Here is a 17,116-nt window from a genome sequence, read left to right as displayed (position 1 = left end):
GAGTTTCCTGGCAATTCCCGAGGATTTCTTGGAAATGATCATAGGATCATCTTCTCGATTATTTTCTGATAAATTCCTGAACATTTGCAGGAAATGCTAGAAAGAATTCTCAAGAAGGATTCCCGGGAACTTCTTTACAAATTATCTTCTGGCGGAATTCTCGAGGAAGAATTTCCAAGGAACTCGTGGAGAAATTTTCGAGGAACTACTGGAGGAATTCTCGAGTAATCCCTAAAGGAATTCTCGACGAACTTCTTAAGGATTTCTCGAGACACTCTTGGAAGAATTCACGTGGAACTCCTGGAAGAATTTCTGAAGAACTCCTGAAGGTATTCCCGAGGAACTCCAGGAGAAATTCCCGCAGAATACATGGAGGAATTTCCTAGAAGCTTCTGGAGGAATTCCCGATGAACTCCTGATGATGAACTCTTGAAGTGATAGAAGAATTTCCGAGGAACTCGTAGAGAAATTCCCGAGCAACCTCTGGAAGAATTTCCTTGGATCTCCAGGACGAATTCCCGAGAATCTCCTAGAGGAATTTCAGAGGAATTCGTGACGAAACTCTCGGCAAGTTTCTGGAGGAATTCCGGAGGAGATTCTGGATGAATTCCCGAGGACCACCTCGAACAATTCCCAAGAAACTCTTGAGGGAATTCCTAGAGTTATTCCTGATGAAATTCTGAAGGATCCCTCGGAACTTCTGGAGATTTTTTTTCAGCAGTTCCTCGAGAAATCCTCTAGGTTCCCCGTCAACCTACTCCAGGAGTTTCCTAAGAATTCCCGAGGATTTCCTGGAAATGTTCATAGGATCATCAAGATTATTTTCTGATAAATTCCTGTACATTTTCTCCTGGAAGTATTCCCGAGAAAATGCTAGAAAAAAATCTCAAGAAGCATTCACATTTCTTTACAAATTATCTTCTGGCGGAATTCTCGAGGAAGAATTTCCGATGAACTCGTGGAGAAATTTCGAGGACCTCCTGGAGGAATTCTCGAGGAATCTTTAAAGGAATTCCCGACGAACTTCTTAAGCATTTCTCTAGACTTTGTAGGAGGAATTCCCGTGGAACTCCTGGAAGAATTCCTGGAAGAACTCCTGAAGGTATTCCCGAGGAATTCCAGAAGAAATTCCCGAATAATACATGGAGGAATTTCCTAGAAACTTCTGGAGGAATTTCCGATGAACTCCTGAAGGTATACCCGAGAATTTCTTGAAGTTATAGAAGAATTTCCGAGGAACTCGTAGAGAAATTCCCGAGCAACCTCTGGAAGAATTTCCTTGGATCTCCAGGACGAATCCCCGAGAATCTCCTAGAGGAATTTCAGAGGAATTCGTGACGAAATTCTCGGCAAGTTTCTGGAGGAATTCCGGAGGAGATTCTGGATGAATTCCCGAGGACCACCTCGAAGGATTCCCAAGAAACTCTTGAAGGAAGTCCTAGAGTTATTCCTGGTGAAATTCTGAAGGATCCCTCGGATCTTCTGGAGGGATTTTCCGAGGAATTACTGGAGAAATCTTATCAGGCTTTCTTGGACAAATCGATGAGAAATTCTGAATAAGCTGTTTGAAATTTACACATTATTCTTAGCAAATCCTACTTACCTCAGATGTGTGCGGAATAATCAAGATCCGAAGATCCGAAGATCCCATATATCTCCAGAAATGAGCAAGCCTCGTCGTCAATTTGTGATATTGTTGTCGCGGTGGAAACGCAAAGTTTCCCCACACACGACAATCGTTTCTTCTCCCAATCCATGCGTTAAATCAAACGTCGGACGTAGTGCACTGGACAGCGGATCTGGTTCATACAGTCCAACCCTAATATTCAGAACCATAGACAATACCAAACTGTATATACAATTGAAGTTGGGGTCTTTTCCCACTTTAATTCAATATTAATAGACCATTCCCGTGAAAATTGTTTGTGTGCTCTACGGTGTCCGGCCATTTGGCCGTATGCCATTTGCACGAATGCCATCTGGCCGAATGGTCGTTTGGCCGAATGCCGTTTGGCCGAATTATGATCAAAACAAATCAGAGTAAGTTTTTGACATTCCAACTGCCAATATGAACAGAGATATTTCCTGCTTTTAATCATAGGCTATTCTTTCTAGTTTAGCCATTCAGGGATTAATTGGCGTTGAAACTGTCAACATTTTATCAAAGATTATTTCTTCTTTGAGTCATACGCTGTTGTTTCGCGTGATATGATGCGTGGAACAGGGGCGTGGTCACTTAAGTTCATCATTTATTTTTCGGCCAAACGGCATTCGGCAAAACGGAATTCTGCCAAACGGCGTTCGGTCCGCCATATCTGCCCGCATAGTTGTAAACTCAACTGTTACCGTACCACCTCATATACAACTTTGTTAACGAATATATGCAAGGCTGGTTGCGATCAGGTTTGAAAGCTTCAATTCTGGGCAAGTTTCGATGCTGTGATAGATTTCTACGGTGAAGTAAAACACAATAGTTAGTCCAATCTTTCGAATTTGTTTGTTCCAAAATGCGTGACATAACACTTATGTCTATGCAGAAGACCCCTTTTTTTATTCAGTTTTGTAGAGTTTGTGCGAATGCTTTTTGTGTGTTCTTTACTTATACCAATGTGCAAGATAAATTTATCCTATTTATCCTCTATGACTATTAAATTGGTTGTCTTTTCCTCATTTGTATGAAAATTTGCATTATTTATTCGTTAGTCTTCTTCTTACTAATTGGTTCAGTTCTAATTGACCCCTATAATAGTGTCTACTGACGGTATAGCTTTGATTTGGGTTTCCAGTCCAAAATGGAAGGTCTATTCGCATTAAGTGTAGGTTTCATCGTCCTTATATACAACGTTTTCCCACCTCTTTAGGAATGACTTCCTCGGCAATTTCTTAGAATCATATGTACACCTAGCTACAGGCATCCGAAGCGGGAGCCTCTCAAGGCCACCCGAAGTTTATCCCCGTCAGTTGGTAGAACTTGAGGTTGAACGGTTGGTAGAACTCACGCAACCGATCGATGGCCAGCGGTTCGATCCGCGGATGGTTACGGCCCTTAGTTTTGCCAAGGCAATGCGGCGAAGATCGTTCCTCGGACTTGAGCAGACACGGGAAGCCTTTGGTCGAATTGAAGTAGAAGTGCTTCTCGTTGACCACCCGCTTCAGCCCGAGAAAGTCCTGAACCCGTCCGATTTCAACGGCCGGATCGGCTATCAATCGCTCCCCGCTGACGAAGAGTAGCTGCGATAGCGGGAAGTACTCAAGCCACCGTTCCAGATGTTTGGCGTAGACGCCGATCTTGACGGGACCCCACGTTGTGTCCACGATTCCACCGGAGGTCCCGTTGAGGAACGCCAACTCTTCGAAGCGCTTCATATCTTTCTTTTTGCTGCGAGCTTGGGTGTAGTCGGAGATGGCTCGGGTCACGGGGTCCCGAACGACCACCAGCAGTTTGGTGCTCGGGTTCATGTGGTAGACCCTTTTAGGCGCCTCCTTGGTGATGAAGTAACTTGGAGTCTTCTCCATGGTGATTTGGCCTTCGATTGTGGGCGGCATATGGTGCCGGTACCAGTGCAGCCCCTTGGCGTAGTGACGATCGAAGAAGTGCACTTCACATCCCGCGGCTCGTACGTCCGGATGCAGTCGGATGAACTCAAGCAGGGCTCGGGTTCCGCTCTTCTTGACGCCGATGATCAGAGCGTCCGGCAGGTGTCGGGACGGTCGCAGGCCTTGCTGTCTCAGAAAGCGATACTTTGGAGAACCGTCGGACGCGTTCACGAGGTTCTTCGAGTCAAATGCATCACCGGTGAGGGGCACGATCCGGACGATCGAGCCGAGGATTTTGATCTGTGGGACTTCCGCTTCCTCCGTGGGGGTCGTCATCGTGGTGAAGCTCGTGTGCGCCTGGAAGGAGATGCAGAAGTGGACATTTTGTGAGAAAAGTTATGAGATTTTTGGAATATCTAGAACATTCTTTACATTTTCCTGGAATCCTGCCCAGGATTCCTGCGCCAGCAATCCTGACTAGGATTCGCCAGGAATCCTGAACAGGATTGGCCAGGAACTCTGAAAAGGATTCACCTGTAACTCTAACCACGATTCGCCAGGGAACCTGAAGAGGTTTCGTCGGAATCCTGAGCAGCATTCTTCGGCATCCCGAACAGCATTCGTCCGAATCGTCGGAATCATGACCAGAATTCGCCAAAATCATGACGAGAATTCGCCAGGAATCCTGACGAGAATTCGCTAGGAATCCTGACGAGAATTCGCCAGGAATCCTGACCAGGATTCGCCAGGAATCCTGACCAGGATTCGCCAGGAATCCTGACCAGGATTCGCCAGGAATCCTGACCAGGATTCACCAGGAATCCTGACCAGGATTCGCCAGGAATCCTGACCAGGATTTGCCAGGAATCCTGACCAGGATTCGCCTGGAATCCTGAACAGGATTTGCCAGGAACTCTGAAAAGGATTCACCTGTAACTCTGAACAGGGTTTGCCTGGAACTGTGAACAGGATTCGCCAGGAATCCTGAAAAAGATTCGCCAGGAATTCTGAAAAAGATTCGCCAGGAATCCTGACCAGAATTCGTCAAGAATCCTGACCAGGATTCGCTAGGGAACCTGAAGAGAATTCGTCGGAATCCTGAGCAGCATTCTTCGGAATCCCGAACAGCATTCGTCGGAATCCTGACCAGGATTCGTCGGAATCCTCAGCAGGATTTGTCGGAATCCTGAGCAGAATTCGTCGGAATCCTGAGCATGATTCGTCGGAATCCTGAGCAGGATTCGTCGGAATCCTGAGCAGGATTCGTCGGAATCCTGAGCAGGATTCGTCGGAATCCTGAGCAGGATTCGTCGGAATCGTGAGCAGGATTCGTCGGAACGCTGAGCAGGATTCGTCGGAATCTTGACCAGGATTCATCGGAATCCTTACCAGGATTCGCCAGGAATCCTGACAAAGATTCGCCAGAAATCCTGACCAGGATTCGCCAGGAGCCTGATCAGGTTTCGCTAGGTATCCTGGTAAGGATTCGCTAGCAATCCTGAGCAGGATTCGTCGGAATCCTGAGCAGGATTCGTCGGAATCCTGAGCAGGATTCGTCGGAATCGTGAGCAGGATTCGTCGGAACGCTGAGCAGGATTCGTCGGAATCTTGACCAGGATTCGTCGGAATCCTTACCAGGATTCGCCAGGAATCCTGACAAAGATTCGCCAGAAATCCTGACCAGGATTCGCCAGGAGCCTGATCAGGATTCGCTAGGTATCCTGGTAAGGATTCGCTAGCAATCCTGAGCAGGATTCGTCGGAATCCTGACCAGGATTCGTCGGAATTCTTACCAGGATTCGCCAGGACTAGGATTCGCCAGGAATCCTGACCAGGATTCGCCTCCTGGAATCCTGACCAGGATTCGCCTCCTGGAATCCTGACCAGGATTCGCCTCCTGGAATCCTGACCAGGATTCGCCTCCTGGAATCCTGACCAGGATTCGCCTCCTGGAATCCTGACCAGGATTCGCCTCCTGGAATCCTGACCAGGATTCGCCTCCTGGAATCCTGACCAGGATTCGCCTCCTGGAATCCTGACCAGGATTCGCCTCCTGGAATCCTGACCAGGATTCGCCTCCTGGAATCCTGACCAGGATTCGCCTCCTGGAATCCTGACCAGGATTCGCCTCCTGGAATCCTGACCAGGATTCGCCTCCTGGAATCCTGAACAGGATTCTCCTGGAATCCTGAACAGGATTCTCCTGGAATCCTGAACAGGATTCTCCCGGAATTCTGAACAGGATTCTCCCGGAATCCTGAACAGGATTCTCCCGGAATTCTGAACAGGATTCTCCCGGAATCCTGAACAGGATTCTCCCGGAATCCTGAACAGGATTCTCCCGGAATCCTGAACAGGATTCTCCCGGAATCCTGAACAGGATTCTCCCGGAATCCTGAACAGGATTCTCCCGGAATCCTGAACAGGATTCTCCCGGAATCCTGACCAGGATTCTCCTGGAATCCGGAATAGGATAACTGGAATCCTGAGCAAGACTCTCCTGGAATCCTGAGCAAGACTCTCCTAGAATCCTGAACAGAATTTTCCAGGAATCCTGAACAGGATTCTCAAGGAATCCTGAACAGGATCCTCCTGGAATCCTGAGCAGGATTCGCCAGGAATCCTGAACAGGATTCGTCTGGAATGCTGAACAGGATTCGCCAAGAGCTTGGACAGGATTCCCCTGGAATCCTGAGCAGGATTCGCAAGAAATCCTGAGCAGGATTCAGCAGGAATGAAGTCTATCGAAGAAATGTCACGATATATGCTTACCTTCTTCCATGTCCGGTTGATGCTCGCTATCAGGCATGTGTTGAATGTGTAGGACACGTACAGCATACAGATGCAGACGACGATGGTAATCGCGATCGTACGATTACTCAGATTGGTGTACCATTTGACGAACATCCCTTCGGCTCCGACTTATTGATGTTCTTGGCGGGCAGGGTGCCAGATTGAGGGTCTGAAAAAAAAAAAAATGATAAGAGAAAATGGAAATCAGTGGGCGTTATTGAAACAGCCTAAAATAACAATGTATATGAATTCGAGTTCTTTATTGCTAAAAATACAATCATTTTCATTTCAAATAAAACCTGCTTGACATTATCTGAAGGCGCATCTTTATTACAAACATGGATCTTGTTCATTTCAAATCAGATGTTACGTTCACTTCCAACCGTTCTTTATTTATGGTCAGTTCAAACTAACAAAACGTTTGTTTTTATCCCAGACATGCTTGGTTTTATAATATTTTTCTCTGCATTCGTTTAAGCTACATCCGTTTCCTCATTGTGTAAAAACGAATTCAGTTGAATTCCTATAAATAGTATACAATTTAATTCGATTGGTTTTCTACATAAAACCACAACCCTTGGGCTCATGCCTTCCAACCAAACCTACACCACATGCAGCAAATGTTGCATTGATGTAGGCGCAAACAGCCGGAGACCGGGGCACAAAGTCAACCGCACCATTGCATAACCGCAGGGGTTAGAGAAAACAAACACAGAGGACACTCTTCTTTCGCATTCATGTGTCGTGTGCGGTTCCCGTAAAAATAGTCTGTGACACGATGCGATACTTGTGCTAGCTAGAGACCATTTCCGGCGGCAGTAGAAAGGAAAGCAAAACTCTGCTGCTGCACTATGTGTAGTGTGCGGTACGAATTACAAATCCGAATCGGCTTTTCCAACTGATGATGGTGGCGTTGTCGTCGTTCCACTACAGCACTATGTGTGTTCGTTCAGTTTCCTCCGCAAGCGGATGCAATGGTTGGTTTGGCTTCTACTAGGGGGTCTCTACACCTTGGTATATGGCTGGCATATGAGAAACTTTTTCCAAAGAGCTTTTGAGCCTGCGACAATACCTACACTTCCTCTGCGTTACAGTAATAGGGACAAGTGGGACCAGAGGTAGATATAGACAGACAGCTGGTGCCATTACAAGCCTCCGACGGTTCCTGTGGTACACGCTAACAAATTTCTACTGAAAGACCGAGGAAGTTGTTCTTATAGATTATTACTTGACTAGATATTCTATGACATCCACACATATTGAAGGCATATTGAAGATACTCTCTCAAATTTTAGGAGGAGTCTATCACCGATTGCAAGAGAGTTCGTGGGACAATATCAGGCTGGATTTATGGGCAAACGCACCACAGCAAACCAGATGTTCGCCATCCGCCAGGTGTTGCAGAAATGCCGTGAATACAACGTGTCCACACATCACTTGTTCATCGATTTCAAATCGGCGTATGATACAATCGATCAAGACCAGCTATGGCATGGCAGATAATGCATGAATACGGATTCTCGGATAAGCTGATACAATTGACTGAAAAGAGTTCATCTGGAAATTCATCTGGAAACCTAATCAGGGATTCTCCCAGTATCCTGAACTGGGATTTTCCGAGAGTTCAAAACTGAAATTCTTCGCGATTTATGTACGAGAATCACTGGAAATTCAGAACGGGGACGAGAATACTTTGGAAATCCTGAACAAGGATTCCCCGAGAACAACGATTCTTTCGGATTACTGAGTAGGAACTATCCACAAAGATTCCTAATCTGGATACCCCTAAAGAACCCAATTGTTTCTGAAATTCCTCCAAGACTTTTCTCAAAAATCCCTCAAGGATTTTTCTCAAAAATTTTTCCAGGAATTCTTTCAAAAATTCCTCCAGAAGTTCCTTCAAAAACTCTTCTACATTTTTTTAGAAATTCCTCCAGGAATTCGTTTAAAAGTTCTTCTAGGAATTTTTCAGAAATTCTTCCGGGAAGTCTTTCCAGAAATTTATGAAGGAATTCATTGAACAATTCCTCCTATATTCTTTTCAGCAATTCCTTAAGGAATTCTTTCAGATATCCCTCTAAGAAATCTTGAAGAAATTCCTCCATGAATAATTTAGAAATTCGCTCAAAATTCATGCAGAAATTCTTACAGATTTTTTTTAGAAATTCCTTCAGGAATTGTTTTTGAAATTCCTCCAAGATTTTTCTCAACAATTCATCCAGGGTTTTTCTCAAAAATTGCCCCTGGAATTCTTTCAGCAATTCCTCCAGAAATTCCTTCAGAAATTCTTCACGGATTTTTTTAATTTCCTACAGGAATTATTTCATAAAATCCCTCAGGGATTCATTCAGAAATTTATCCAGGAATTCTTTCAGAAGTTCTTCCAGGAGTTTTTCAGAAATTCCACCGGGAATTCTTTCAGAAATTTGTGAAGGAATTCATTCAACAATTCCTTCAGGAATCTTTTTTCAGCAATTCCCTCAGGATTTTTTTTCAGAAATTCCTATAAGATTTCTTGCAGAAAGTCCTTCAGAAATTCTTCTACATTTTTTTTTCAGAAATTCCTACAGGAATTCTTTTATAAGTTCTCGAAGGAATTTTTCAGAAATTCCTTCGGGAAATGTTTCAGAAAATTACGAAGGAATTCATTCAGCAATTCTTCCCGTTTTTTCAGCAATCCAAGAATTCTTGAAGTAATTCCTTCATGAGTTATTTTAGAAATTCCCTCAAAATGCATGCAGAAATTCTTACAGAAATTAATTCCTCCAAGATTTTTTTTTCAAAAATTCATCCAGGATTTTTCTCAAAATTTTTTCTAGGAATTCTTTCAGAAATTCCTCCAGAAATTCTTTCAAAAATACTCCACGGAACTCTTTCTAAAATTTTTCCAGGAATTTTGTTTTCAGCAATACTTTCAGAAATTCCTCCAAGAATTCTTGAAGAAATTCCTCCAGCAGTTATTCTAGAAATTCGTCAAAATTTCATGCGGAAATTCTTCCAGGAATTGTTTCAGAAATTCCTTCAGAAATTGTTTCTGAAATTCTTCCAGGATTTTTCTCAAAAATTCATCCAGGATTTTTCTGAAAAAATTTCCAGGAATTCTTCTAAAAGTTCCTTTCAAAATTTCTTCATAAATTCTTCATGAAATTTTATTAAAATTCCTGCAATTCTTTCTAAAAAATTGTAGAAAATCCTTCAGAGATTCCTTCAGATTTTTTTTTTTGAGAAATTCCTCCAAGAATTCTTTCAAAAATTCCTTCAGGAATTTTTCACAAATTCCTACAGATTCCTCCGAAAAATCCTTCTGGAATTTTCTCCAGGTGTTTCTTCGGAATTTCCCCAGCAATTTTTCCAGAGATTTCTTCAAAAATTTCTTCGGGAGTTTATTTTTTCCGAAATTTACCAAAGGATTTGTTTGGCAATTCCTTTAAGGAACTTTCTTCAGAATTTCTTCTAGGATTGCTTCAAGAATTTCTCCAAAAATGTCTTAAGACATCAATTTACAAACCGCTCCAATTTACAACGTGCATCCAGGAGTTCCTCCAGCAATTTCTCTACGGATTCCTTAAGAAATTTTCTCAGGGATTTTTTTTTTCAAAATTCTTGCGGGGATTCGTCCAAAGAATTCACCTGGATATTCTTCAGAATTACCTCCAGAATTTTTCAACAATTTCACAAGAGATCATTCTTAAAGTTCTTGCTGGGGTTTCTTAAGATTTTCCGTCAGGGCTTCCTTAAAATTTCCATGGGATATCTCCAGGAATTTTACTATAAATTTCTCAAGAAATTTTCTAGATATTCTTCCAAAGGTTTTTCCTGGAATTTCTCTTGAAATTCCTACGAAGATTCCATCTGAAATGCCTGTTGGTTGTTCTTCTTCAGGGGTATTATCAGAAATTCCCCGAAAGTTCTGAAACTGCTCAGGAACTTGTTTTTTAAGATTTCTCAATTAATTCCGCTGGAAATTTATCAACAGATCATCGCACGAATTCCTTCAGAGTCTTCTAGAGGAATACCTTCAGGAAATTCTCCGGGGATTCAATTAAAATATTTCGAAATTCCCCCAAGAATTACTTAACAATTGTCTCGAAGAATTCTTCTAGGTATCTCTTCTTACTCAAGTTTCAAGTCTAGATTTTTTTCCTTAAATTTAACCAACGATATTATTCAGTATTACCTCCAGGATCACACCAGACATTTTTCAAGAGATCATTCTAAGAATTCCTCCAGGAGTTTCTTCGGGATTTTTTTCTTGGGATTTCTCCATGAATTCTTTGAAAAATTTCTCAAGAAATTTCCTAGAGAAGGAATTCCCTACAGAGATTTCTGCCCCTTCAGAAAAAAAATCCAGGAGTTTTATCAGTACCGTAAACCGGGGTCAAATTGATCTCCGGGTCGAAATTGATCAGACGTTTTTCTGTTAAATTAAGTATGCTTCAAATAGATTCCTAAAACATATCGTTTGGTATATGATTAATACATTATGATACTTGTAAGCAAACTATTTGAAGTATGCTTGATCATACTGAAAAACGTCTGATCAATTTCGACCCAGAGATCAATTTGACCCTGGTTTACGGTACCGAGGGTTCCTTCAGAATTAAGAATATTAAGAATATCCAGGATTTTGTCGTTGAGACTTAGTCAATTCCACTGGAAATTCCCCCAAAAATTGTTCTACGAATTGCTCCAGCAATTCTTCCGTGGAATTAAATGAGGAATTTTCAGTTTTTCTGCAGAAACTGCTTCTGGGTAGAATATCCAGAGAAAACCATTGAAAAACTTATCAGAGGAATTTGACAAAGAAATACCGGTGGAATTTTTGAGAAGATTTCTGAAATATAGTGCTGCAAAAAATCCTGAAAATTATGCCGAAGAAATCCCAAGCAATCCCAAGGAATGATTAATATATTTCTTGAGTAGTTTCTAGAAGAATTTCTCTGGTAAGGTTTTTCAGAGTTCCTTCAGAAATTCCTCCAGGATTTTTAAAATCCTTCATGGATTTTTTTTTCAAAAATTCCTCCAAGAATTCCTTTAGAAATTCCTCCCGGAATTTGTCAGAAATTCCTCCAGGAATTAGTTTAGAAATTGCTTCAGCAATCCTTTCAGAAACTCCTCCAGGAATTATTTTAAAAATATCTTCAGGAATTATTTCAGAAATTATCTCAGGATTTTTTTTAGAAATTCCTCCTAGAGTTTTACAAATTCTTCCATGATTTTTTTTTAGAAATTCATCTAGGATTTTTTTTTCGGAAATTTCTATAGATTCCTCCGAAAACCCCATCTGGAAACTTCACTTGCTTATTCAGCAGTTCTTCCTGGAATTTCTCCAGAAATTGCTTCGGGAGAATTGTTTGAAGGAATTCTTTAAGGCATTTACTCCAGGATTTCTTAAAAAAATCTCCAAAAATATCTCAAGAGATCATTTTAAAATATCCTCTAAGTTTACCCATCTGTACATATGTACGTTGAGCTATTTGAAATTTCATCCTCTAAGTGTTAATCCAAGAGCTCATTCAGCAATTCCTGCAGAAATTTCCCCGGGACTTTTTCAGGATATTTTCAAGAATTTACTACAGGATATCTCCACGAATTTCTCCAATAAATGTTAAAAGCTCATTCTTCAAATTCCTCCATGATTCCTCTAGGTCTATCTTTCAGGGTTTCTAAAAACACCCTTGGGATTTCTCCAGGAATTCTAACAGAAAATTTTCCAGGGGTTTTCTAGGTAATCCTCCAGATGCTTCTCCTCTAGGAAATCCCACAGAGATTCCTTCTGAAATGTCTTTAGGGCAGCAATATCTCCAGAAGTAATATCCACTGGAGATTTTTCAAGAGATCATTCTACAAATTCCTTCTGAGGTTTCCCCTGGAATTCCTCCGGGGATTAGGAATTTTCAGTAGTTATTTCAAAAATTCCTCCTTTTTAAGAATTTGCTTTGAACATCTTCTGAGATTCTCTTCGCTTCAAGTTTATCCTGGATTCTCCTGAGATTTTTCTTCAAAAACTCTTCCCAGGATTTTTCAAAAGTTCCTCGCGGAATTCCTTCACGGACAGAAGTTCATCTAGGATTTTCTGGAGAGATTTTTCCGGGTGATTTTCCAGGAGTTTCTTCTCAAATTCCTCTAGAGACTACTTCATAAACTTCTCCAAGGGATTTTAACAGGAATACTTTCAGAAACTTCTTCAGCAAATTTCACCAGATATTTCTCTGGTTTATTCAAAACTCGTCGAAGGATTTTTTCATAGATTCCTCCAAAAAATTCTCCTGGATGTTTTCCAGAATTTCCTTCGGGATTTCTTCAATAATTTCTCCAAAAATTACCCAAGGGATTCTACTGAAAATTCCTTCTGGGGTTTCTCCAGAGATTCATCCAGAGTTACCTTCAAAAACTCCTTCGGGATTTAACCCTTCGAAGCCCGAATTTTTCCAAACGATATTATGTTTTTTTCTACGTTTTTCTGTAGTTTTAAAGGTCATAAACGGAAGAACATTATGAGGAATCATTTTTTTCTGGATATCCTAGGTCATCCACATTCTTCTTGAGTTTAGATCCTTAAGTCTATGGGTATAACGGTAACTTTATTCATTATACAAAGCTACGATTTGTAATCTATCATGTCCAGTAAGTCTTCTGAAAGGTTGTTAGATAATATTAGATCAGTCGAGATATCCTAGGTCATCCAAACTGTTTTAGAGCTTTAGATCCTAAAGTGTACGGATGGTACATAATATGGAACAGGACTTTCTGAAGGGGGATTCTACAGGAATCACGTTCAATGTTTCTCTGAATACTCTCAACAAAGTCACCAGAAATTCTAAACAGAGACTCTCAGAGAATCTTGGACGGGGATTCAATAGGTCTTGAAAGGAATTCTTTTAAAAATCTGAACGGAAATCGTGTATTCGTGTTTTTTTTTTTGCATTTATGATTAGAGTTTATCTCTTGGAATCCCAAATCATTATTCACCAGGATATTTCAAGCCGGGTTCTCTAGGAATCCTGAACAAAACACGACAGGAGGTTTGGAGCGTCTTCTAAATATAGGTTCACTCTTGAAGCCTGGGAACCTAAGCTCACAGTGATGAGAGGTGAGTGACGAAAGATGCGAGATGAAAAATGAGAAATGAGAGATGAAAGATGATGATGAAGATGATGAGCGATGACAGGAGAGATGAGAGATGAAAGATGAGAGATAAATGATGATTACAACAGATGAGTGATGAGTGATGAGAGGATGAGAGATGACAGTTGGGATATTAAAGATAAGAGGTGAGATATGAGACATGAGAGATGAGAGATGAGAAATGAGTGATAAAAGATGCGATATATGAGGTGAGAAATGAGAGATTACAGATGGAAGGTGTAAAATAAGAGGTGAGAGGTGAGAGCAGTTCAGTGCGGAGTGTTTTTGAGGTTTGGTGTAAATTTAAATCGTGTTTCATGTAAAAAGCCGTGTACCTTAGGTAGGGCATCTCCAGGAATGTTATAAAATGTATGGGAGTTTTAAAATGCATCTGGGGCTGCATATTGGCCATCTTCAGCAGGTGTTTCAAATGTATAAATTGGAACAGTTTTGTTTCAAAATTTATAACTGGCATACGACTCCATTCTATTTTTGCACAAATTTGAAACAAGATTTTGACGCGTTCTATTTATGTTATTGCCATGTCAAATCCCATGTTGCTTGGAGATGAACCAGCCTCGGGCTGAAAATCTCCCTAATAAAGCTAATAATAATAAAATCCCATGTATGTCCTCTGGGAACATCATTCTATCGAGTCCAACGGGGTTTATGATACAAAGGAATTCCCCGAGAAGCTTCTGGAATGCCCAGAAGAATTCCCGGAGGAACTTCTGATGGAACTCCCGGAGGTACTCTGGAGTAATTTTCGAAGTACCTCTTGAAAGAATTGCTGAAGCAACTCTAGAAGGAATTCTGAACGCAATGCCTGGAAGAATTGCTGAAGGAACTTTCGGGACGATTCTCGGAAAAGCTCCTTATGGAACTCACAGAGGAAATCCCGGCGGAACTCACGGAGGAATTCGCGCTGCAACTACAATCGGAATTCTCAGAAAAAAATGTGCAGAAAACATCCCGGTGGAACTCCTTGAGCAATTCTCTGGGGAAATCCTGAAGTATTTTTTGGAGAAACTCCTGAAGAAACTCCCAGGACCCAGAGTATCTCATGCAGGAATTTTCGAAGCACCTCTTGAAGGAATTGCCGGAAGAACTCCTAAAAGTATTCCTGGAGGAACTCCTAGAGGAATTTCCGGTGGAGCTTCTAGAGGACCTCTCGAGGGAACTTACATATAAATTGCTCGAGGAGCTCCTGGAATAATTTTCGGATGAACTTTTCGAAAAATTACCGGAACAACTTCTGGTAGCAATGCCGCAAGAAATCCTCGAGGAACTCCCGGAAGAACTACAGGAACTATTCCAGGAGAAACTCCTAGATAATTTCCCGACAAAACCTCAGCAGTTCGCGGAGGATCTCACGTAGGATATCATGTAGGAACTGAATTAGAAATTTTCGAAGAAACTCCTGGAGAAATTTCCGGAGGAACTTCTGGAGAAACTCGCGGAGGACCTCCTGAGAAATTCTCGAAGGAACCTCTGGAAAAATTCCCGGAGAATCTTTCGGAGTAACTTCTGTAGGATTTCTCGGAGGTACTTCTAGAAGAATTGCTAAATGAACTCATAGAGTAATTCTAGAAGGAATTTCTGGAGCAATTTTCGAAAGAACTAACGGGGCAATTCCGAGAAGAACTACTGCATATGAAGCGATTCCCGGAGGAACTCCTGAAGACATTCCCGGAAAAACTCTTCGAGCAATTTCCGGAGGAAATCCTGGAGCAATTTCTGGAGAAACTCCTTGTGATTCCCGGACAAACCCTTGGTGCAATTTCTGGAGGAAATCCTGGAGCAACTCCTGAAAGAACTCCTGGAGCAATTCTCGGAGAAATTTCGGATGAAATTCCTGTATGAACACCTGGAACAATTCACCCGCATGAACTCCTGGGGAAATTCTTGCATAATCTCCTGGAGCAATTCCCAGAGGAATTCCTGCAGCAACTCACGGAGGAGCTCCTGAAGCAAGTCCCGGACGGACTCCGGGAGCAACTCCCGAACGAACGCCAGGAGGAATTCCTGAAAGATTTCTCGGAGGAACTTCTTGAGGAATTCCTGAAGATGCTCCTTGACAGATGGTTGAGGAAGCATTTGGATGACATTACAAAGAAACTCCTTGAGGAAGGCCTAGAAGAACCCCTGAAGGAATTTCCGAAGGAACTGCTGGAGGAATTTTCAGGAAAACTCCTGAAGAAATTCCTGGTGGAACTCCTGAAGGAAGTTGGACAAATTTTCGAAGCACTTCTTGAAAGAATTGTCGGAGCAACTCCTGGAGGAACTCTCGCAGGAACTTTTAGAACACCCGCTGGAGGAACTCAAGAAGGAATTCCCAGAAGGGCTTACGGAAGAACTCATAGAGAAGAGGGAACTGCTGGAAGAATTTGTGGAGGAACTTCTGGAGGAATAACCGGAGAACCTCCCAGTAGCATTGCCGGAGAAAATACTGGAGGAAATTCTGGGAAGAACTCCTAGAGCAATTCCCAGAGAAACTTGTGAATAATTTCCCGACGCAACTTCAGTCGCAATTTTCGGAGGAACTACTGGAACAACTCACGGAGCAACTACTGAAACAAATACCGGAAAAACTCCTAGAGCAATACCCGAACGAACTTGTGGAGGATTTCCCAGAAGAACTCCCGAAGGAATCGCCAGAGGAACTTCTTGTGGAATTTTCGGAAAAACTCAGGGAGAAATTCCTGATGCAGCTCCTGGAGAAATTTGAAGGTATTTTCGAAGCTCCTCCTGATAGAATAGCCGAAGGAGCTTTTGGAGGAATTCTTGCAGGAAATCCTAGAAGAATTGCTGGAGGAACTCCAGGAGAAATTCACAAAGAAACTCTAGGTGGCATTGCCGGAGGAAATACTGGAATAATTTGTGAAGGAATTCCCAGATAAACTTCTGGGTTTACTTGACGAAACTCATGGAGGGATTCCCGAAAGAATTTCTGCAGGAATTTCCGGAGGAGCTACTTGAGCAATATCCGGAGGAACTCACCAAGGATTTTGCGTAGGGACTATTGAAGAAATTTCCGAAGGAACTGCTGGAGAAATTCCCAGAAAAACTCCTGAAGGAACTCCCGGAGGAACTCTTGGAGAAATTCCCGGGGAAATTATCGAAGTAACTACTGGAGGAATTCTCGAAGGAATTTCTATATGAATTGCTCGAAGAACTCCCAGAAGAATTCCCGAGGGAACTCCTGGAATAATTTCTGGAGGAATTCCTGGCGGAATTTCCGGAGGAACTCCTAGAGCAATTCCCAGATAAACTCCTGAAGCAATTACCTGAGGAAATCATAAAGCTATTCCCGGAGAAAGTCCTGGAACAAACCTCCGAGGAACTCCAGGAGTAATTCTCATAGACCGATCTACTCCCAGACCCATCCAGTCTGCATTATTTTAACCTTCCGTTAATCGCCCTGTTGTACTTTGTACAACACATGGAATCTTCTGCTATTACTTTGTAATCAACTTTTCTATTGATGCCACACCCAAATGTATTCCACAAGATACTCATTTGGAATATTTTAAGACCTCTTCTGAAAACAGTGTAACTCCTTATAATTCGGAAATTCATATTCGCATTATGAAGAACGCACTATATATGAGATCGAATAGACAGTTAAATGTGAATTAGTATATTACAAAACCCTAAT

At 42.0% G+C, this 17,116-nt stretch overlaps 1 protein-coding gene across 1 annotated transcript in view; it reads right to left on the bottom strand.

The window, feature by feature from the left end:
* Positions 1-2,872: 2,872 nt before the first annotated feature.
* LOC109422084 (heparan sulfate glucosamine 3-O-sulfotransferase 6) overlaps positions 2,873-17,116 on the bottom strand; it is a 357,781-nt gene continuing 343,537 nt past the window's right edge. The window contains exons 4-5 of the mRNA XM_029854701.2: positions 6,310-6,499; positions 2,873-3,894 (exon numbers count right to left, since the gene is read on the bottom strand). Coding sequence (XP_029710561.2) covers positions 2,932-3,894; positions 6,310-6,444 — 1,098 coding nt within the window. The 5' untranslated portion in view covers positions 6,445-6,499 and the 3' untranslated portion in view covers positions 2,873-2,931. The remainder of the gene's footprint in view (positions 3,895-6,309; positions 6,500-17,116) is intronic.

This window comes from Aedes albopictus, chromosome 1, assembly GCF_035046485.1.
Source record: "Aedes albopictus strain Foshan chromosome 1, AalbF5, whole genome shotgun sequence".
Lineage (NCBI taxonomy): Eukaryota > Metazoa > Arthropoda > Insecta > Diptera > Culicidae > Aedes > Aedes albopictus.
Note: the sequence above shows the minus strand (reverse complement) of the source record. Positions and strands in the feature narration are given on the sequence as shown.